This window comes from Oryctolagus cuniculus, chromosome 3, assembly GCF_051225735.1.
Source record: "Oryctolagus cuniculus isolate XC-2025 breed Fujian yellow rabbit chromosome 3, ASM5122573v1, whole genome shotgun sequence".
Classification (NCBI taxonomy): domain Eukaryota; kingdom Metazoa; phylum Chordata; class Mammalia; order Lagomorpha; family Leporidae; genus Oryctolagus; species Oryctolagus cuniculus.
Window position 1 is genome coordinate 125,692,522 of NC_142869.1, and position 24,228 is coordinate 125,716,749.

General features: G+C 40.4%; 1 protein-coding gene across 2 annotated transcripts in view; it reads right to left on the bottom strand.

Annotated features, from left to right (window-relative positions):
• CNTNAP5 (contactin associated protein family member 5) overlaps positions 1 to 8,229 on the bottom strand; it is a 991,178-nt gene extending 982,949 nt beyond the window's left edge. Inside the window, exon 1 of one of the 2 annotated variants that reach the window (XM_051848810.3) lies at positions 7,686 to 8,226. In XM_051848810.3, coding sequence (XP_051704770.3) covers positions 7,686 to 7,767 — 82 coding nt within the window. In that variant the 5' untranslated portion in view covers positions 7,768 to 8,226. Of the gene's footprint in view, positions 1 to 7,685 lie in introns of both variants that reach the window. The other variant, XM_089329361.1, reaches the window with a different exon arrangement.
• Between the last annotated feature and the right edge of the window lie 15,999 nt (positions 8,230 to 24,228).

Here is a 24,228-nt window from a genome sequence, read left to right on the forward strand (position 1 = left end):
CCTTGGACTGTCTTCAAAGGAAGATCTTTGCTTCCAAAGGTGGATGTTAAAAATAACATACATCATGAGCAGTGTTTTGGCATTTCCCTCCACTTGCCTTCTATCTTCAACATTCCTGTTGTCATCCTTTAAAACTCAATCAATTCAGCTGATCCAGTGAGCAGATGGCATTAATCAACTCCCAAGAATATGCACAAAAGCAATTAGAAATGTAGAGACATCGAATTTATGCCAGTAGATCAATCACCAATGAAAGCAAATCAGCGAGACACACCCTACATCCCCTTGTTTCTCTGCCTACTGAGCAGCCTCTGATAGCAGTCATGATCTCTGGTTTACTCCCCTGTCAGAGGCAGAGTAAGAACTGGGATGTTGAGGTTTAATCACGCATTCCTTAATGACTAGTTCTCACTCTCCTGACAAAACCCAGCATAATTTACAGACTAGAAGTTGCATCAGGAAGATGGATACAGACAGCATGTGCTATACAATGTCATGCAAATATGAAATATACTGCACTGAGAATATGGTCGTTTTGTATTCCCAGAGAAGAACTTCATTTCAGGGAACACAGCACCTTTTCCAGCATCGATAGCTCTCATTTGTCAAAAACAATGGAAGCAGCCATGGAATGCATTTTAACCACAAATCTGTGCCTTCTGTGCGTTTACTGACTCATGCATCCCTGTGTCTTGAATTTACTTGGCCATTATTTCCTTTCTGAATCTGTACAGCTCTTGCAGATTCTAAAGCAGCTTTCTTTGAGGTCCTTCAGGTCTCCTCACCAGTTTTGTTGCCACTAGTCTTGGCCTATTTCAATCTGTTTTTGACAGAGTGATCCTTTTAAGCCAAAAATATGATTATGATAATTAAATGTGTAAAAATCTCCAATGACTTGTCATAGCTTAAAAATAAAAATAAGAAATTCCCATGCCTACCTATTTCCTTAGTTTGCTGCTTCCATCACCACAGCAAGGAACAATCCCTTATTTCTCTAGTTAGCAGAGGCTGCACTTGTTTAAAACTGTGCTTAAACGTCATTTTCCTCTAAGAGTATCCACTAATGTGCCAGCCAGCTTGACCTGCTTCTGTGTGCCTGCCATTGTACTTTGCATTTCCCTTTTTCATAACATTTAGCACTCTGACATGAGGTAATTTTGTTGTTGTTGTCTAGTGTTCAAAGATTCTTGATGTCATGGAATACATCTCCTTATTCAACTTTGTTTCTCCAGACACACAGAAAAACTTGAGTTTAGGAAAAAGAACTTGCAGTTCAGACTCACTTCCTCAATAAATTTTTCAAATAAGTAACACACACAAACTATGAATAGTGGCATCTTTTCTACCCTAATGACATGGACAGTGTTGAAGTATGGTAATTAAAAAGGAAATATTTCCAGTAATTGTGTACTAAAACTCTAGCGAGTGGAATTTAAAATTTTCCTTTTGATACTGAACCCTGGGCTACAAAAAATTATAGAAATGTGATGATGCATTTTTTAGACTACATAGGAAACACTCATTAAAATTACATAAGCAGACTTGATAAATAGCAGCTCCACCTTGGTGCTAAGATCAGATGGATGGAGACATTTTCTCTCTTAGAAACAAATGGCTGTGTGTTGAAAACAGAAGACCATCTCTACAATGAAGTCACAGAAAGTCCAGAGACCCATTCCTCAGCTCCCGTATCCAATCAAGTCATCCAAACTTCTGCCCTTTCAGAACTAATATTTGGTTGACATTTCCAAAACAGGGATAAGTAATTCTTATTACTTATAAATAAATATATTTTTTAAAATTTATTTGACAGGTAGAGTTTTAGACAGTAAGAGAGAGAGAGAGACAGAGAGAAAGGTATTCCTTCCGTTGGTTCACTCCCCAAATGGCTGCACCGATCCAAAGCCAGGAGCCAGGTGTTTCTTCCTGGTCTCCCATGCGGGTGCAGGGCCCAAGTACTTGGGCCATCCTCCACTGTCCTCCTGGGCCACAGCAGAGAGCTGGACTGCAAGAGGATCAACCAGGACTAGAACCCGGGGCCCATATGGGATGCCAGTGCTGCAGGTGGAGGATTAACCAAGTGAGCCACGGCACCAGCCCCCATAAATACATTTTAAAAGTAAGGCTCTTATTACAGGGTCCTAGAATTGGTTAGAAATTAAAATGCTTAATAAAAAAATCATTGATTTATTTCTTCATCCATCTATCCATCTATCTAACGTTTTAGGTGTTGGATATAGACAATTAAAATATGAACATTGGGAAACTTTGCATTCTAGTTGGGGAGATGAGGGTTACAATAAGTGCTATGGAAAACTAGTATGTAGGATCACTTGATCGAGTCCATGGAAAATAGTTGTATGCCCCCCTCCATGTGTGCGTGTGTGTGTGTGTGTGTGTGGTTGGTTGGAAGAAAATGAGGGAAGATGAAATCTGGAGAGTATTCTAGAGCAAGTAGGCAGCCAGTGAAATAAATGTTAGGGTATGTAAGCCTGTATGGCTTGTTTGTGGCGTGTGAAAGAGTTCCATAATGTTGTGTGGGAGTAGTATAGCTGAGGTTTTGTGTGTTAACCAGAATTTGATCAGTGACAGTCCTTTGCTGGGATATGGAATATGTAACTGCTGTTCAGTTAATATTAGTATCACATCTATAGATTTATGACACAATACCCATAGAGGTGCCACTAATGACATTGTTATGTTTGTTATTTTTGGGAAAAGGATTCACAAGTCTTCATTAAGCCATGTCATTTCCTCTTTAAGATTTTCTAAATCAAAACTAATAAAAAAGTAAATTATCAGGTGTTCTTCTAAATATGAGGCCACTTATCTTTGTCCATTATGATATTTAGCATATTGCATTAAATCTACTAATCACTGTTAAATCTCAAATGTTTCATCACGGTTCTTTAAGGTATAAATCAGGCTGTGTCTGGTGGGATCAGCTATTTCCATGCTCTCTGCTCTGGGTATAGCCACGCAGACAAATATCATAGAGAACTCATACAAAATTTCTACAGATATTTATCCATAGGACCTCAATGAATGCATTACAATGAAGTACCTATCTTGCAAAGAGTATATGAGTAGGCCCAGATTTTGAATTTTTCATTGCTTATCTTTGTAATACTGAGGAAATCATTACCTTTTATTAACCTTAAATTTACTCATCTGTAAATTGAATTTGTAAAAGTCTACCAGGCTGTGCAAACTTGTGAGATGTATAAATGCATAGTGGTTGGTAGCAATTATAACCCTATTATGTTGTCATTCTAATTATAATTGTGTTATAAGTTTCAAAGTGCAAGTCAGCTCAGAAATATACAAGTGGAATAGGCAACTTTGACGAAAAAGACAAAAACAAATTGTGGGTAGATAGGGCCTATGTGATCATTTGATGCAATTCCTAATTTAATATACCAAGATTATCAAAGTAAATAACCTTCACAGGTCACCAGCCTCAAAGTTTCCATTAATGAAGACATTGTCTCTTATGAAATAAAATGTCATTCCCTATTGGTTTCAAGTGAGAAAACTGCAAGTTCTCAATAAAGTCTTACTGAGTGGATCACTTCTTGTTTTCTGATCTTAACAAGATCCTGTCCCCACTTTCCTGTCTAGTGAGAATAATTATTATTGTCTATACACTTTATATTCTGACAGTTCTGTCTTAGGAACTAAAATACTTTGGATTGCCAACTACAGGTTTTACAAACATTTCAGATAATACCATATTACATTGCTTTCTTTGTAACAAACAAATGGTGAAAAGTGAAGCAATTCAGTAAAGAAATCTGGTACCCAGGAAAGAATGGGAATGATATTAGGCAGAGGAGCCGAGCAAAAAACCGCAATTTGGAAGATGATCACTCATTAGAACAAGAACCAAGGGGAGGAAGAGGAAGTTATTCAAATGAAAACAAATTTTGTCATAATTCTGGATACTTGTGTGGAAATTACTAGCTTGGTGTTTAATTTACATATTCCAGTTGTAGAAATATCAACCTGGTTTGGAGATAGGGGGCTATGATAAAAGAGGGCAAAGATAATTCAAATGTACTATTGAAAATAAGTGAATTCAACAATGAGAACATCTTTAGGACTCTTTTATATGTGCATTAAAAGTGCTTTCTTCAATTATGCTAACCATAAATGCCATGAGAACTGTATCACAGACAGTCTCTTGCTGAGAAAAATCAGACTGGCCTTCATATTTATAATATTACCTATTGATTGAGTTTGTGCACAAGCATTAGATAATTCAAGATACAGTTCATCTCTTTATTTGGAGATCTTTATGAATATAATTGACATCTTCATATACCTCAGATGACATTTTGCTTGTGAGAAAGGGCTAGAATAAAATGTTTGATTCCTCTCCCAGGGCAATATCTGTGTGAGCATAATATGTGGCAACAATAAGTTAGTTAGATACTTCAGATATTTAAAGTATTTGGAGATCGTTCAACATGATTTACCGGTCAAAACTAAAGCTTTTCATGATAACATAATACATGTTTTTCTCAAAAATCACATAGATAGTGATCCCATATGTGTCCAATGCATTCTTATTATCTCCTGAATGCAAGTTCTTTCATCATAATAGTCAGAAGTCCCTCCTCAGTTATATACTTAGCTACTCTTCTGTTTTAGGGTAGACACATATCACAGTTGCTGCTTTTTGCCTAAGCATGTGAGCGCTGGAAGGTTGAATAACCAGATGAGTGCTTGACTCCTGAGCTGTAGCAGAACTGGGACTAGAACTCATTAGCTCCTCCAATTCCTGGATTCCCTTTAACCAACTCTCAAGGTGCATGCTTCTGTTGGTGCCAGAGGAGTTGATAGGATATGTAAAATGGGTTTTTCATTTAACATTGGCCTATTATATCTACATTTGAAATTAACTAATTCCCCCTGGGAAACGCAAAGGAAGTATTGTAGCTATATAATATCCTGAAAATCTAGAATGGGGAAATTTCCGGAGTTTTCATTACTGGTAGGTAATTATTTTCTCTGCACATTTATAACAGCTATGTTGTAGCTTGCCCTTCTAATGTGACTTTATTTTAATTTTGCTTAATTAAAAATTTTAAAATCTATAATAGGGTATGCATTCATTTATTCCTTAGAGATACATGTCCATGTTTTGGTTATATTATGAGAAAATTAAACACATATATGCATGCACACACACACACAACAATAATAATCACAGATTATTATCAGAAGAATAGAAACAACTAAAAGTTCTTTTCACTTGAACAAAATCCAGAGGTGTAACTAAATACCATAGAATGACTTGAGTAAATGATCGATTTTCAAGGCTACTGTCCCAAATGACATGAGATTATTTCAAATTACAGGAAGAATAATCTTGAAAAAACATTTAACAAAAAAGCTTAAAAAACAATTGTACTAGAAATTGATATTCTTCAGTATATGCAAACCCATGCTAATAGACTGTAGATAAACAGTTAATCCAATCCTTATATTTAATGAAGAAAGACTGGACAAAGGAAGTCTTGAGGAACTGTAATGTTAATGCTTTTTTCATGGAGGTTCTGCATCACAGATTCTGGTACAGAGTTGAGAAGTAATTTTCTGCTGCCATTCTATTGTTCACTGAGCTGATGAATTTTGTACAGCATAATAAACACTTTATCATTGCTTTTAACAACACTGACCACAAAATATTTAGCAAGCAGCACTCATTCAATTGAAATGTTGATTGGAAATGGGGAAATTAAACTGCTGCTGACAAAACACCAAAGCTCATTATCACAAAGTTACATTTTAAATGTTCAGAATTAGCTTTATCACTGTATCAATAATGATAAACATACATCTTAAATGCATGCTTACTTTTTATGAGTATTACTAAAACTTATTAACCATAATTCAATTAATTTACAGAAAATTTCATTTTCCCCCTGGTTCTTAACAAAGATGCTACATGAAGCAGCCCACATCATATACCTATGGAGTATCTCTATTTCACCGTATTCCTCACCCCTACCCTGTGGGTCTTCAAAGTATTCACTTTTTAGAAAGGGGGGGGGGGGGGGAAGCAGTTTGTGGCCACTCCTTTGAATTGTTAGGACAATACTGACCTCTAGTGTTCTAGAAGGTTGAGAAACTAGTTTAGTGCTATGCCTAACTTCCTTCTAACCACTCAGGTCATTTTTTTGAAACACCATGGGAACAATCTCAAAGGAGAGGAAGGGGAAGGGACGGATGAGGAGGAAAGGGAGAGGGTGGAAGACAGAAAGAGAAGAAATACCAGAGTCTAATCTGCCCCGACATAAATCCCTGAAATAATTTCCAAGCTAGGGCCCTCTATATCCTCCCTTTTGGAGCAGTTGACATCCTCAGCCCTGCTTTACAACCCAAAGTTTAGCAAAACCTTTGCCAGGCATTACTGCTAACTAAGGATTCCAGACCTCTAAAACTTCTGATCATAGATGGAAATACTGGTTCTTCTCTACAGTTTCCAGCACCTAAAGTTGTCTTGTCTTTTCTTGAGGCATAACTCTCGGGAAAAGAGATGCTCAACCTCCTCTTGGACTTGCGAGCATGAGGAGTGAGCTATGAGGACTGCTAAATAGTAAGTGTTGTCCTATCTCTTCCTATTATTAATGATGCATATAACAAAAAAATGAAACTGTTCCAGTATGTATGGAATTCTAAGGTTGGTGGTGGGGATAATGATAGGAAAGCAAACCCAGAAACTTGAGGGACCTTGAAAAACCATCTTTGGAAAAAAACACAGATGGCTTAATTGCATTCCTTATCATTTATGAGTTCCCAGAGCTAGAAAAACTTCCCTTCCTCTGTCTACAGAGGCAGCTGAGCAATTGAGCTTGAACCTCTGATTGCTCCAGCGATTTATTCAAGTTTGACTAACTGGGTTCTTTAAATACACAGTGCAGGTGGTGCATCCCCGGGTGTCCAGCCTTCCTGCCTGTTAAATTAAATGCCCTGCGCTCGCTGAAGTGAGGACTTGGACGACGGAGGGCACCCTTAGTGCATGCTCATTATGTGTTTCCTGGCACAAAGATTTGGGGGGTGGGGTACGTATCAAGGCTCTTCCTCCTGTAATGGGGGCAGCCATTGATCTTGTGGTTGACTACAGCGGGCCATGACTCTTAGGCCAAAACTCCCACTCCTGTTGAATTGACGCCTATAGGCTGCGAGATACCCGACTGGAACCTTCTGCCTAGGGCAAAGCGGAGAACCTCGCATTGTGAAGCGCTGGGCATACAGCAAATCCGAGGCAGGGGAGAGACTAGTCGCTGTCACTGCGCGCGGCAGGGAGCATCTCTATCCCTGGAAGCTCGCTGCCAATGCATACTGTCTGCATGGGGGCCCTTTCCCGGGATAAAACCCTGGGCGAGACGAGGCAGGCAGAGACCACAGAGCAAGCAGGAAGCTTCCCTGCGCCCTCGAACTTTGCAATTCCGTGAGAAGGGCAGGAAATCCGGCAGGGTGGCTCCACCGAGCTCCGCTAACTTTTGGGATGGCTGGAGCGATGTAACCACACTAATCAGCATTTCTCACCCCTTCTTCCTCTGCCCTGGGCAGACAACACCGAGTGCGTTTGGACATTTATCTGTCTTTCTGAAAGCTATGGTTTCCCACCTCAACTATCTTCCCCCAGCCCCCACCCCCCAGCTCCGGGTACTTACAATTTGTCGCTGTGAATCCTAAATGCCAGAAGCCAGAGAACAGCAAAGTCAAAACGCTGGTCAGCCGTGGTACAGAATCCATTTCCCGCGAGTGAGCGGTCCCTCCGGATCGAATTCCAAATTCGCAGGCGTCAGCCGCGGCTTATTCTCTTCTCTGTCTCTCTCTCTTTCTCGCTCTCTCTCCTCCGCACTGCCTGGCCCCTCCCACCCCCCCTTGGAGAAGCACTCGCTCTTTCACTCCATCCCGCGCCCAGACGCTCCACCGAAACCGTGGCGAGGGCTCCTCCGGAGCTGCGGCTGAGGCGACAATCCCGCACCTGCCGCCCGCTGACTGTCCTCGCCTTCCTCGCCCGCCTCTTCCTCCTCTGCCCCCCACCCCTGCCTCCGGAACGGGGCCGATCCAGACTCGGTTGCCAAGACAAGGCGCCGAGCCCGCGGCACGGCCGAATCCACCGCGCCGGGCGCCAGAGCTGGAATCAGCACCGGGGTGGCGGACAGCTCCTTATAGGCGAGCGCGGCCGCGCGGCACCGCCCCCGGCCAGGCCCGCCCCGCACTCTCCTATAAGAGCGGCCTAGGCGGGTCTCCGCCGCGCTCGGGTGCGTTTCCCCGCGCCGCTGCGGTGCGCCTCGGCTGGGCTACCTGGGAGGGAAAGGAAACGGAGATTCTCTCTCTCTCTCTCTCTCTCTCTCTCTCTCTCTCTCCCATTCTCTTTCTCTGCCTCCTCCCTCCTTCTCTCGTCCTCACATTTGGGGTAGAGAGAAATTTAAACCAGGTTTTCCCAAAAACGCTGCTGAAAGAAGGCAAAAAGGAGTTGGAAGCCAGGACGCGTTAGGAAGAGAGTATTTCCCGTGGAGAGATTTGAAATGCGCTAAGGAGTTGCCCCGCTCACCACCACCACCCCATTTGGAAGGGAGATCGAGTAGGGTTTGAATTATGCTATTAAATCCTCACTTTGCGTTCAGTTTCTAGCAGGGAAGCGTGATGGTTGATTGGGATTTCCAACGTAGCGATCCAACAGAACGGCTGCTCCCCGGCTACCCCAACCCCGCACCCTGTTCCTGGGCCTTCAGCACCCAGGTCTCCTCCCTCCTTCCTTGCAATGGGTGCCTTGCTTCGGGAGAGCCCTGCAGGGCTCCAGGTGGCTCCGGAGACCGAGGGGCGGCGTGGGGAGGAGGCTGGGTGTGGTAGGGAGGAGGGTCGCCGTGCAAGCCCTGCAACGCGAAATCCCGGGGCTCTGCTGGAGCGATTTGCATTCAATAGAGGAAAAGGATGGTCTTTATTCTTCCTGGAGGCTCTCTGTAAGGAACCCTGATTTTGTCTCTGACTTCCAGGAGGGTATCTGGGGACTCTCTGCTTTGCCATAAATCAACTTACTTTGTTTTTATTGCAAGCTGTCAAATCCCAACAAAATGAGGGACCCTAATGATTTGTCCCATGTGAAGCTTGCAATCCAGTTAGGTTCAGCGGACTCTAACCACTTCAGGGTAACTTGATGCCCCCACCTCTCCGGACCTCTAGCCCCAGGGGTAGCAGCTGTGCAGGCTGAGGCTACCTACACCCAGGTTCCTGCAGCCCACGGCATCCAGCTTCTGCTGGGTTTCAGGCAGCTTCTGTGTGAGTCCTGAGGTTAACCCTGTGGTTTTAAATAGAGCTGGGCTCAGATCCTTGGAATGCCAACGGACAGTTGAATGGCAACTGGATTAGTAACTTCAGTATTTTTCAGGGAAGTAAGAATTCTGACCCTCTGCTATTTTTAAGCTTCTAACTGAAATTAATTATGTAAGTCACTAATTTGGGGGCAACCAGAAGATATCCTCCACTAAAGCTTTAGTTGTAGGGGAAAGGCAACACCCAAGGGATGGCACAACCTGAAACATTAGACTTTAGGGGGCTTAAGGAGCTGCTTTGTTGGCAGGGGGCTAACAGAGAGTGGGGTATCTGAGGTTCAAATTTCAGCTGCATGGGGTTGTAGTGAGGGCCTGGAGGAGCTCAGTCCTGGCCTTTGAGGACCCCATGTGGTAAACACCTAACTGGTTATGTTTAATGTGCTGGAAATCTAAAGGAAATGTAATCAACCATGGCACACGTCTGAATATCCTAGGTGAATGTGACACTCGGATGTTGGTAAAAGAAATAAAATATTATGGATGTAATTTAAGTGCCTTTTGAATTCTTGTCTGACCTTCTTGGTCTCCCCACATATGTAGAAGTAACTACTTAATCCATTTGGTGCATTTCATACCTATGCATGATGCATTTTCTCTATTTTTACGAAACATATTTACATCCTTAAACAGTGTGTAGTGTTGCTTTGATTGTATTTAACCTATATATAAATGGTAACATACAGTTTCATTCTGTACATGGCAATATAATACTTATTTTTGACATTTAATGCATTGAATACATGGAGTCCTAGTTCTTTCATTTTAACTGTGGTATTGTATTTCATTTTACAGATATGTCAACATTTATTCACAAATCCTTTGGATTATTACTCTGTAAGCTTTTCCAATTTTTTCATATGATAAATTATATACTTTTGTATCAAATACTTAATTGTCCTCACACATACACTTGCAATAATTTCTGGGTCATAGGAAATGATTATTTTCAGCTTTACTAGGTGTTGCCAATTATTCTATAAATTGGTGCTATGAGCTCTTTCTCCTCCTTCCCCTCACGGCAATCTCACAGCAGTTGTGAGATTTCCCCTACCTTCACATCCTTGCTAACATTCGAGACTTAATTTTTAAGTATAGGAAAATGATAGCCAGAGAACAATGAGATAAATATCTCACGATAGCATCTCATCTTCTATACCTTTCCAAAAATATTTGCTTAAATAAAATATTCCCCAAATTATACACATGTTGACTTCATTTATTGGCAGATGAGTTAAAATGAATTATGTGTGCCAGCAAAATGCCTCAGAATAAACCCTAAAAGGAAGTCAGAGAAATTTATTACCATGAAGTCCCCAAACTGTAAATTATCTTTAACTTATTAGTAAATATTGGAACTGTGTACTTAGATGTCCATATGCACACTCAGTGTATAGTATATAAATTGCACCTAATTTAAAGTCCTATTTACAGTGGTAGCTTTTTTCCTTCTCTCGAACACACCTGTTCTCAGAGCAACTTTCTGCCTTAAATGGTAGACATTTGTTTAAGATTTGTTAACATTTCAGTAAGAATACTGCAGCTCTGAAAGTCGTGAGGGGTAAACAGCTGTTCCTCTCAGACAGTAGTGTAAACAATGCCATCTTCTGGGGGCATTTTGGCAGCAAGTTTTTATTAGGAGTAGGATATTAATCACTATTAAAACCATTTTCAGCCAGATTGATATTTACCTATTAAAATTCTTTTGCAAAACTATAATTCTGATAAATCCACCTTACACAGGGTGGAGTAGAAAGTGAGTGAGCTCCCTTTCCTCCCTGTGTTACTCCACAGTGAGTAACTCACACTTGTTTTGAAGATGCTTCGGCATTCTGCATAGATAGAACAGCCAGAACACTAACAGGGAATGGGGGAAAATGGGTAATTGACATCCTAAAGATGTGTATTTAAAATGACAAATCTCTGGCCAGCGCCACGGCTCAATAGGCTAATCCTCCGCCTGCGGCAACGATTTCTAGTCCTGGTTGGGGCGCCAGATTCTGTCCCGGTTGCCCCTCTACCAGGCCAGCTCTCTGCGGTGGCCAGGGAGTGCAGTGGAGGATGGCCCAAGTGCTTGGGCCCTGCACCCGCATGGGAGACCAGGAGGAAGCACCTGGCTTCTGGCTTCGGATTAGCGCGGTGCACCGGCCTCATTGGCCATTGGAGGGTGAACCAACGGCAAAGGAATACCTTTCTCTCTGTCTCTCTGTCTCTCACTGTCTACTCTGCCTGTCAAAAAATAAAAAAAATACAAATCTGGACATATTCTCAAGCCCAACTTTATGTGAAAGTTTAATATAAAAAAAAAAAGAAGTGGGGGGCCATCATTGTGACACAGTCAGTTAAGCTGTCCCTTGTGACTCCAGCATCCCCATGGGTGCTGGTTTATGTTCCAATTGCTCCACTTCTGACCCAACTCACTGCTAATGTGCCTGGGAAAAGCAACAGAAGTGTTTGGGCCCCTGCCACCCATGTAGGAGAACCAGTAGTAGCTCCTGGTTCCTGAAGGCCTGATACAGCTCTGGTCTTTGCAGCCATTTGGGGAGTGAACCAGTTATGCGTGTGTGTGTGTGTGTGTGTGTGTCTTTCTTTCTCTAACTAGACATTCCAAATAAATAAATCTTTTAAGAAATGAGATTGGTAGGGTCATTTCTCATTGTCTGATTCTCCCTTGAGCTCTTCCACTGTTTTTTTTTTTTTAATATTTATTTTATTTATTTGAAAGTTATGGGGGGGGGGGAGAGGTCTTCCATTCACTAGTTCACTCTCCAAGTAGCTGCAATGGCTGGAGATAAGCTGATCTAAAGCCAGGAGCCAGGGCTTCTTCCCAGGTCTTCTATGTGGGTGCAGATGCCCAAGGATTTGTCCATCCTCCACTGCTTTCCCAGGGTAACATTACCAGGGAGTTGGATCAGAAGTGGAGCAGCTGGGACTCGAACCAGTACCTATATGGGATGCTGGTGCTGCAGGATGGGGCTTTAACCCACTATGCCACAACACTGGTCCCCACTTCCACTTCTTTACCATTCATGGAACAAACAAAAAAGAATCATTCATCACATAGAACCTTATCTTTTGCACATTCCACAAGTGGCTCACATCATTGATTTTTTGATCTTCCCACAAGCCAGAGAAAGTATATCTGGCCATCTTCATTTTACTGATGGGATCCTAAGGAGAAACATGGTAAATGTCCTTCATAATGAACAGCTCTAACCCATCAGGCTCTGAATGTGTAATCCTCCTTCCATGTTTCCTTTGTCTTTAGACATTTATAGGTAACAGTCACTACAACCTATGGACAATGCAATATATAATAGAAGATCCAGATATCATCACATTAGGTCACTCTGTTCTGAATATCAGTACTTTGGGGTCATTTCTACTTCAAATATTATGGTGTAGGGCAATGATTGGAGGATAATTTGTCTTGTCAAGATCATTTTCAAACTATTGTTGAGGCAGAAAATTGAAATACTTATTTTCCCTTTTCTTTATGTCCTATTTTCTTTTTCTTCATCCACCCCCCCCCTTTTTATATAGTGTATAGCCAATAATATGATGCAAGGTGTAGAAAACAGAAAAAATAAGAACAATCACTCTCAGAATGCAAGAAATGTCAGAAAAAATAAGATGTTAAATACATTAAAATGTTAAGATAACAGAGGAGGACATAGTGGCATAGCTGGTAAAGTCGCTGTCTGTGAGGCTGGTGTCTCATATGGGCACTGGTTCATGTCCTGGCTTTTGCACTTCTGATCCATTTCCCTGCTAATGAACTGGGAAAAGCAGAAAAATATGGTCCAAGTGTTTGGACCCCTGCCACCCACGTGGGAGATCCAGGTGAAGCTCCGGGTTTCAGCCTGGCCCAGACCTGGCTGTTGTGGCCATCTGGGGAGTGAACCAGTGGATAGAAAATCTCTGTGTTTTTCTCTCACTCTCTGTACCTCCTTCTCTCTCTGTAACTCTGACTGTCAAATAAATACATCTTTATATATAACAAGTTAAGAGAACAATACAAATTAGCATGTGCTTGCATGCCAAGTGTCTCAGATCGGAATGATGTAGGAGTTTTTCAGCTGGCAATGATCATGTCTTCTGGGAGAGAGAATTTGCAGTTGGCATCGTAAAGCAGCTCTTGTCTCTTTGGGGGTTGAGAGATTTGAGTTACTCTGAGAAAAGCGGTTTGTTGTGTTGGTCAGACTTAGGTGTACCTGCCTTCACAAGAAGCTCAATCTTAAGATACTGAAGGCAGTCTTTGGCCTGAGTGGGCTATCAGGCTGGGGCCATTTCAGCCAAGTGTTGAGTAAAGCGTACTTGAGTGTCTCCTTACTACTTCTGTCTCCTATTTCTAATTCAAACTTATCTCCAGTAGACTCATCCTTGATATCAAATTAGTCACCTTCTACAGCAGGTACCTGCCTGCTGCCAAAAGAACAAGGATTTGAACATCTTTTCCTGGTAGGCAGTCCTGCCAGCTGGTAATTTGGCATGCTATTGGCATATACTGCACTTCCCCTCTTCCAGGGACTTTTCCTTCCCTTGGCAACTTATTTATTTATTTATTTATTTATTTATTTATTTATGGACAGGCAGAGTTAGACAGTGAGAGAGAAAGACAGAGAGAAAGGTCTTGCTTCCGTTGGTTCACCCCCAAAATGGCCACTATGGCTTTGCGCCAATCTGAAGCCAGGAGCCAGGTGCTTCCTCCAGGTCTCCCATGTGGGTGCAGAGCCCAAGCACTTGGGCCATCCTCTATTGCCTTCATGGGCCATAGCAGAGAGCTGGATTGAAAGAACAGCAACCAGGACAGAACCGGTGCCCCAACCTGGACTAGAACCCGGGGTGCCAGCGCTGCAGGCAGAGGATTAGCCTAGTGAGCCGCGGCGCTGGCCAGAGAACTTTTTAAATTCAAACCCATTTTACTTGTCTCTCTTTAGGTCTTTGATAGTTACTGTGTGTTGTTTCTGTTCATACAATTTATATCCCCAACTCTGCACAGTGTCTTGATTAGTGTCTAACTTTGAGTCTTCAGGATACATGGTAGGTATACAAGAAATGTTTGGTGTCTTAGTGGTGTTGATGGGAAAAGTCCTTGTCTGCTCTCCCAGGGATTACACCTGCTCCTCTATCCACTCCTTGTACCAGACTGCAGAAGCTCCTTGGAGCACATTTATCCTTATTTACCTTGGAAATCAAGATGTCAAGTATATGAAAAATCAATGGAAATGCAGTTGAGGATAATATATGGGTAGTTTACTTCCCTAACCATATATTTTGAAATATTTGGTTATATTTTTTAGAGGAAGCTCACCCTCTAAAGTATCTATATAATTACATTTATACAAACTCAGCCATGCCACAGCCAGGAACATATGCCAAAAGTGATTTGTTTTCTTCACTTAGTTCTGTCTTTTTCCAAATGAACTTCTCCCTATTGTAACCAACAAGTACTTTGTAATAGATATTACGTTTCAGGGGAAAACTATTTGAAGTAGTTTAATAAAAAAGGGTCAGGCTTAGAACAAGAAACTCTACCATTATAGCCTTTCAGATTATTGATATGAGATCTTGAGTAAATGACTTGGTTCCTTTAAGATTCAGTTAATACATTAGTAAATTGTGAATTATAGTAATTCCTGGCTTGATATTTGTACCTATTGAAGAGAATAATACACAAAACAGTATTTTTGTTAAGCAGACACAAGTTATAAGTCTGTGTCCTAACCCAAATCAACTCAGTAAGAACCACTGGATTTGTAATGCATTTCACCTACATTACATCCTTGTACTAATGCATCCTTGTACTAAAAGTAAATACACACTTCTAAAAAGCTCACACATCTTAACAGAAATATGCCAAATTCGTTGCCTAAAGTCATCACAATAATTCAATCTTCCAACATTTATTGATCAGCACTGACATGCCTACATGTGTATTCATTGCTATTTGTTGGTTAAGTAGATGCCACACAGGACCTGTTCCTGTCTTCAGTGCTGTCACACTCCCCATGTTTTCTAGGTGGAAAGATGACATACACAAACTTAAGTAATGTGTGCTTACCAGATAGGACCAGCTTGGTCCTATGTTTTCATCAAACTGGGAGATCTTATCGGTTTCCTGATCAACACATGATTCCAACTCCTTCCTTCATGGTGAAACAGGCTGGGGAAAGAATCATGACCAGAGTATGCCAGTCTCCCTCATCAATTGCATTCCCCCTCTGAGTGATTACCCAGTGTTTGCTGGCCAATAAGACTCAAAAGGAAGAAGAAATTTTCCTTTTGGGAAAAGAGAAGAATGTGACTAAAAAGCCTGTTGTTCCTGTGGTTTTAACCATAGCATTTGTAGTAACCATGGCTTTTTTTTTTTTTTTTTTTTTTTTGGACAAGAGTAGATAGCCCAGACAGTGAGATGGAGAAAATCAGAGATATTCCCTGAGTTTTAATCAGAACAACAAGTTACTTCTATTCTGGAACAATAAATGTCTGTGTTGTTTAAGCTTCTGCTACTAAGGTTCTCTAGAGGAAAATAGAAAAATGTTTATTAGGTATCAATCCCCAGAAGGCATTTACTTTCTCTTTTAGAATTCAGGACACAAGTTTGAAATCGGTATTATTAGTTACAATTGGCACTTAAAGCCGTTGAGACTCTGGAAATTTTTTAAAGATTTATTTATTTATTTTGAAAGGCAGAGTTACAGAGAGGCAGAGGCAGAGGCAGAGGCAGAGGCAGAGAGAGAGGGAGAGAGAGAGAGAGAGAGAGAGAGAGAGAGAGAGAAAGTCTTTCATCTGGTGGTTCACTCTCCAAATTGACGCAATGACTGAAGCTTGGCTGATCCGAAGCCAGGAGCCAGGAGCCAGGAGCTTCCTCTGAGTCTCACGTGTGTATGGGGGGGAGTCCAAGCACTTGCACCATCTTCTGCTGCTTTCCCAGGCCATAGCAGCAAGCTGGATCATAAGTGGAGGGAGGTTATGGGGGAAAAAGCCACTATAATTCAAGTTGTACTTTGGAAATTTAAATTCTTTAAATAACAGTTAAAAAAAAAAAATGGAGCAGCCGGGACTTGAACCTGTGCCCCTATAGAATACTGGCACTGCAGGTGGTGGCTTTACCTGCTATGCCACAGCACAGGCCCCTGCCCAGAGACTCTGGAAATTTAAATAACATTGCCCACAGCACAAAGTTACTAAATACAAGCACAAGGATTCAAACTGTGCTTTCTGATTCATTGTTCAGTGCGACAAATGCTCAGAAAGGAAGTGAATCTACATGTGTTTAATATGCTCATTTGAGCTAAAATAAAATCAGTAATTTAGCTTATATAATATTTTTTCTTTAGAGTTACTGATGTCTTGCTTCTATCCCTCAGGGAATAGCTGTTTCCATGGCCAATGTGATGTTATTAAGTTTTTTAAAGAAAATTAATGAGGAACAGCAGGTGTCTGTCTGTCTCACATACACACCTGATCTTTAAGTAAGGCAGGCTGACATTTGACAGAAGAAGATCTGTGATTGAGCCTACTATGAAAAGACTTTTACAAAATTATAACATTTTCTGAAGGTGTATTTTTCAGGAAATAAATATTTGGAAGGAAAAAGAGCCACTTTCAAAGGATTATTTCATTATGTAACCTAATCCTTAGCATTTATGTCCTTTTATCCCTTTTGCATTTAAATCAGCATGGGAAACACAGTGAAAAACATCTATAATTTGCTTATTATTGGCATTTTTAATAAGGTGGAATGATGTTTGCCTGGAGCCAGCAGGGGGTGTGTTGACTAGCAGGAAGGAAAAATGCAGAACAGATTTGAAGGAGCAGTGTGGGAAACTTCGTAGGTTGCTGAATTATTGTTCATTTGTGGGAAAGCAGAGAGATGATGCAGGATAAGTTACCAAAACAGAAATTCAAAACTGTGGATGACTGGCTTTAAATTTTTGCAACATTTTGGGGATTATGTCTATTAAATGATCTCATAGCATCTAGATAATCAGTTTGTAGTGTAAAATATTGCTTAAAATCATCTTAGTCATTCTTCCTTTTATCAAAAATAAATATGCCACCTGCCTCTTCCGATAGAACACTTATAGTTGTTTTCATCACCTGAAGCTGTGAAATTTAGAAAATAAAAATTCTTCTGGGTTAGTATAAATATTTGACTCTATAATTTTCTGGGTATCTCATTTTTATCTTCTTCCTGTCACTTTAAATACTACTGACTCAGTCCCCCTGTGTGCTAGCTCTGTGATAGGCACTGCAGGTACTACCTTAACTAGGTGTGATGTGTTTTACTAGGAGGCTGTGGTATGGCATGCTTGACAAAATACCTTCAAACAGCAGAGAAACTTGCTGCATCCAGGGATTCAAACACCTTTGGGTTGGAAATACATATGTTTAAAATTGTATCTGTAATGATCATGTACAAGATTGTTTTCTTTGTCATTAGTCCTTAAATAATAACAACATAACAACTATTTACATAGCAGTTACTTTGTAGTAGGTGGTATAAGTTATCTTGAGATGATTTGAAGTATAAAGAAGGAAGTGTATAGGTTGAAGTATATACAAATATTTCTAAAAGTTTATTTGAAACGTATATTAGGAAAATTATGTGTGGATGTCAAAACATTTTGCACCAAAATAAACTCATAGTTTATTATTTTTTAAAGTTTATTTAATTGTATGTATTTGTTAGAAACAGAGCGAGCTTAGAGGGAAATAGAGAGGGCTCTGTCTGGTGGCCCTCCCCCCAAATGCTTGCAACTGCCAGACCTATGCCAGGCAGAAGCCAGAAGGCAAGAACTCAATCCAGGTTCCCCAAGTGGATGACAGGGACTCAACTACTTAAGCCATCATATCCTGCTTTCTCACGTGCTTTAGCAGGGAGCTGTATTGGAAGCAAGCAGCCGAGACTCAAACTGGCACTCTTGATATGGGACACAAGTGTTGTAGACAGTGGCTTAACCCACTGTGCCATATGCTTGCCCCTGGAACACGTCTTAAGGATGACTGTCTCTAGCTACCCTTAGTAGACTGGTTCCAGGATCCCCTTCAGATGTATATCCAGCAGACTTAAATCTCTTATATAAAATTGCCTCATCCAAAGAAACTTGAAAAACGTCATGGAAACAATTGAAAGATTGATTTAGAGTCAGATATTTGGCTCATCAATTGAGACGACAAGTGGGTTGCTCACATTCCACACTAGAGTGAACCAGTGGATTCAGCTTCTCTATCTCTTTCTCTGCCTCTCTAAAACAAATCTCTAAATAGGTGCCCATTCAAGACCTGGCTACTCCACTTTCAATCCAGTTCCCTAATAATGAGCTTGGGAAAGTAGCACAGGATTGCTGAGGTGCCTGAGCCCATGCACCCACATGGGAGACCTGGAGGAAGCTCCTGGCTCCTGGCTCCTGGCTTTGGCCTGGACTGGCCCCAATGTCTGTGGCCTTCTGGGGAGTGAACCAGCAGATGGAAGCGCTCTCTCTCTCCTCTCTCTCTCTCTCCTTCTGTCTGTGTGTAACTCTACATCTCAAATAAATAAATTCTTAAAAAATAAAATGGCACTTGATAAACTATATGGCCTCAAAGCCTGAATTATTTACTATCTGACTCCTTTCCAGGAAACATTTATTGATCCCCAGTATAGTCTAGGAAGTGCAATACTGAAGCAGGATACCATATATAGGAGGAATTCATAACATAGGGCATTAAATTTGGACTTTCTGGTCAAGATTCTTTATTATGCCTGACACTGTAGAAGGAATAGAATTTGTTGACATTAATTAGAGCAGGTTGAAACCATTTCTGCTGAATAAGTTGCATTTAGATCTTCAAGTTAAGTCATTTTACTTCCATTGAAAACAGTCTAAAGTAGTTCTCATTCATCCAATCTCTGGAGATTATTTTTATCAGTCTTTATTTCCTTTGAAAGAGTACCTGGGACCAAAATTGAGATGCATTGAACTAAGCCGCCATTTACAATGCCAACAAACCACATCAGAGCACCAGTTCTAGTCCCAGCTCCTTTCTAATGCACCTGGGAATGCAGCAAAAGCTGATCCAGGTGCATGGGCCCTTCCCACACACATGGGATACCTGGATGGAGTTTCAGGCTCTGGATTTGTCCTGGACTAATCATGGGTATTGTGGCCATTTGGAGGAGTGAATCAGCAGATGGAAGAGCTCTCACTCCCACTCTCTCTTTCCCTGTCATCTCTCTCTCTCTCTCTCTCTCTCTCTCTCTCGTGAACTTCACCCTCTTTCTCTCTCATTCTGCCTTTCAAATAAATAAACAAATCTTTCCAGAAAATGCCTACAGCTCAGTATTACTGCATTTTGGATACCTAGTTATATTTTAGTATTTATGGGTATATGTTTTCCAAATTACAGAAACATTCCAACAATAGTCAAAGAACTAGCACATACATTTACATTTTAGCATTTTTTTAAAGCATTTTGCTCAGTTCACTTAATACTTTATTTTCTTATATGCACACAGAAAATGTTTAGATGTTGCATTGTCATAGGTTATATTTCATTGAAAGAAATTAATGGCTAATTGACAAAAATTATATGTGGGTGAAATGGTCATTTATGCATTCAATTATTGTTTAGAGCCGATGTCTATATTCCCACTAACTGGAAGCAGAGAAGCCAAAGGGCCAGAAAAAAGACAGCCGGAATTACAAGCCCTCACAAGGACAGGCAGTCTTCTGGGAGTTGAACTAATGGGTTGGATCTTTGTATTCATTGTAGAATGAAATAAATAAATAAATAAATAAGTAAAAAAGACATCAGGGTGGTTTGCTTTGTTTTTTTTTTTTTTCTTCTTCTTCTTCTTCTTCTTTTTTTTTTTTTAAGGAGGGGAATAGCTATGGGTTCCATATTTTGCAGCTCTCTGGTTTCAAGTATCAACCAAGGCATTCTAATCTTCTTTACCTATTCTCCTTGAGCATTAGTAGTTACAGGGAGATAATGTGTTACTCTCATTCTACAGATGGTTTTCATTGTAGGTGTTTCTAAGGCTTCAAAGAAACCATTCATACATTTAAAGTTAGCTTTTCAGAGTACTGAACTCATGTCAAACATTCATCTCACTTTAGATATAGGCATAGAAGACAAATTATTTAAAGCATTTTTACCTGTAGAACAGAATGACACCAAATCACAAAGTGCTGTGACAATCAGAAGTGACGGAAGGTACCAGTATTGTGGTGCAGCAGGTTAAGCAGCTCCTTAAGATTTCCACATTCATATCAGAGTGTGGTTCCAGTCCTGGTTGCTCTGTTTCCAATCCAGCTACCTGCTAATAAACCCAGGGGAAACAGGGGGAGACCCAGGTGGATTTCCCGGCTCTTTGCTCCAGTCCGATACAGGCTGGCTGTTGTGGCCATTTAGGAATAAACCAGTAGTTGGAATATCCCCCCCATCCCTTTTCCAATATCTGGTGTATATGAAAAGACTTTGTAGATCTCTACAATTTTTATTTTTATTTTATTTTTTAAAAAAGATTTTTTTGTTTATTTATTTGAGAGGTAGAGTTACATACAGTGAGAGGGAGAAGCAGAAAGGTCTTCCTTGCATTGGCTCACTCTCCAAATGGCCGCTATGGCCGGTACTGCATCAATCTGAAGCCAGGAGCCAGGTGCTTCTTCCTGGTCTCCCACATGGGGGCAGGGGCTCAAGGTCTTGGGCCATCTTCTACTGCTTTTCCAGGCCACAGCAGAGAGCTGGATTGGAAGAGGAGCAGCTGGGAGAACCGGCACCCACATGGGATGCTGGTGCCGCAGGTGGAGGATTAACCTACTGTGCATCGGCACTGGCCCCTCTATAATTTTTATTTTGTAAATTTAAAAATATTCTGAAATTTTAAATTTAAGAAAAGAAGAAGAAAGAGGCAAATGAAATCCATTGCAGGGTGATTGAAGTGCTCCTTGGGTGGTTACTGTCATTCATAGTTTGGTGTGGCTGAATAGGAAACTTTGTTTCCAGCAGGTCTTGGTGGGGGCTGCATCTTGTCTCTCACATAACAAAGCTTCATGGGTATAGCTAGATGCTAGCCTTTGTTTCCACCTCAACTAATCACATTCCCCTGGGAGAAATGAGACATTTAAAAAGACTTTAATGCCATTTTCTAGGCATCTGACATTTGGTAATTTGTTTCTGGTGGACAATGTCTTCTTTTCTGAAGATTTAACAGCAAGTTTCATAATCTGAATGACAATGTTTCCCCTTCAAAGAGAGTTTGTTTTCAATACAGATGAAAATGAATAGGTACAATAAAGCACAGCAGGTTAAGCCTCCACCTGTGATACTGGCATCCCATATGGGCACCGGTTCAAGTCCCAGGTGCTTCTGAACCAACTCTCTGCTAATGGGCCTGGAAAAGCCCCAAAAGATGACTCAAGTACTTGGGCCCCTGCCACACGCATGCAAGAACATGATGGAGTTCCTGGCCCCAGGCTCCAGCCTGACCCAGCCTTGGCTGATGTGATCATTTGGAGAGTGAAGTAGCGGACGAAAGATCTCTTTGTCTCTCTCTCTCTGTCTTTTTCTCTCACTCTCTTCCTTTGCCACTTTATCTTTCAAATAAATAATTTTTTTAAAAAAATTGGTAGTTTCATGGATTCTAATTCACCACAATTAATGAAATTTTATTAGAATTTAATAGAGCTGTCAATTAAAACTTTAAAATTATCTTTGATAAATGCTTATTCTGTGATTTTATTATTTATCTCAGGAGTTACAACAATCTAGTGATATTTTCTAATCAGAGTCCTTCTATTTCTATTATCTCACATATAAGTGCACAATTTATGATACTATAACTCTGATAAATGATAAGGTAAATAGAATGAAATTGATGTTGGTCACTGGCTCAAATGTTTGTGAGAATTAAAATTAAATATGAGTTAATCAATAACAGAACATGTGGACATTGTAATTGCAGTGAAAGTGTGTGTGTGCATGTCATGTAATTTATCTGCATAAAGCAAACCCTGATAGTTTCATTTAAATAATAAATTTTAAGAATTCACTAAAAATGAATTGATAAGAAAAAAAAAGAAAATGATTGCTTTAAAGAAGACTTTAGAACAAAAGCCAAAACTCAGTGATTTTTGTGAAAATGACTAGAGACCGAGGAAAGTCAGAATTATACATGTTAAAAATCGTAAGTTTGGTGCAAAAATTTATTAGACAAATATTTCTTGAGAGAAGTCAATGTCTAGCATTTGCTGACTGTATGCCATCTCCTATACTCAGTGTCTTGTTTGGGGTGGTGTTATTCTTGGTAGGAGGAAGCATCATCCCATCTGTGAAATCCCAGGAACATTGTCTAGCATAATGGAGTGGGAAGAAACCTCAGTCAGTTCATCACAAATGTTTCTGCACTACTCCTGGAATTCTATATGAAATTATGTGTGTGACTTTTCATCATTATGAAACCTGATGGATTGATTCCAAAATCCACTGCTTGGTTTTCTAGCTTTTCATTGGATAAAAATGAAGAGTAGGTTTATCATGAGTCTATGAATTTTGGGTATATTATTTCAGATTTATAGAATTGCATGGGATTGCAGTGGACTTGGGAGAAAAGATATATTTGAATGAAGAATGCATTCAATTTAATCTTGATTAACCATTTCATATGAGGAATTTTAATTATTTCCACTCACCATCTTTAACAATTTGAGTAACTCCATACTGACATATGCTCTGCTATTAACAACAGAAAATAAAGCAAGATCAGACCAAACTGGTTAGAGGAAAACGGGGGAGAATGATAACATCATTTAATAGAGAATATTAAAGACTTTCTAGGTTTAATTTAATACACAGAAGATCACATTTCCCCCCTTTGAATGATTTAGGAATATGGGTTAGTTGGTTACTATTTATAAGACATCATGGCATGCAATTACATCTCTTCTGCCCATGTGCATTAATTCTGCAAGGCAGGGAAATCATAGAGATATTGACAAAGACATTGCATGTATTTTTGCTTTGGTCAGTTTCCATAGGCGCGTTTGATGTTCTTAACATATGTGAGTGCTTTGAAATATTCATGGAAATTGAAATTAAAAATCAGTTTATTTAGTGCAAACCATTTAAAAGCTAAATACAGATTGTCTTTCATAATATGCACTTTCCACAAGTTTATTGAAGACTCTCTTGTTCGACAGAACCCTGTAGACCTATGATATAGTCCTACGTCTTTTGCTGTGAAATTCAGTCTGTGGATAGGAAGAGAAGGATGACTTGGAGTTTATACAGTTATAAACTACACAATGAATAAGCATTTGCCTGCTCAAGATGTTCCCACAGTGGATGGTGTGTCAGATACCAAAGTAACTAAACATATACTAAATGATGAGTGAACTAAAGGAAGCCAGAGCTGGAAGCAATGGGCACTGTCTGCCTGAAACTCAGCAGAAAGTTTGGAAACTCCAGAGCTGATCGAGAGTTCATCTGGCATAGGTAGAATGGAAGAAATTCCAGAGGATGACCAATGCTTGCAGTCAGGAGCTTGTGAGCCATGTGGTGGGGAAAATCGGGACCTTCCAGTAAACTAGCAGGAACGTTGCTACTAGTAGTTGCATGTAAGCCATACGTCGAGGTTGTCTCTCTTTTAGATTCGTTAAAATTAAGTGCAGAACACATCTTAAGTAGGGGAATTTCCATACATAGGCTTAGAAAAGACCATGGATATTTTCATACAGGAAGAAAAGGTGATAACATTTTATTTTTATTTATTTGAGAAGCAGAGAGAATGGTAGACAGAGTGCCCATCTATTGATTTATTCCCCAGATGCATCCAAGGGCTGGTGGATGGAAGCCAGGAGCAGGAAACTCAAGCCAGGTTCAAATATGG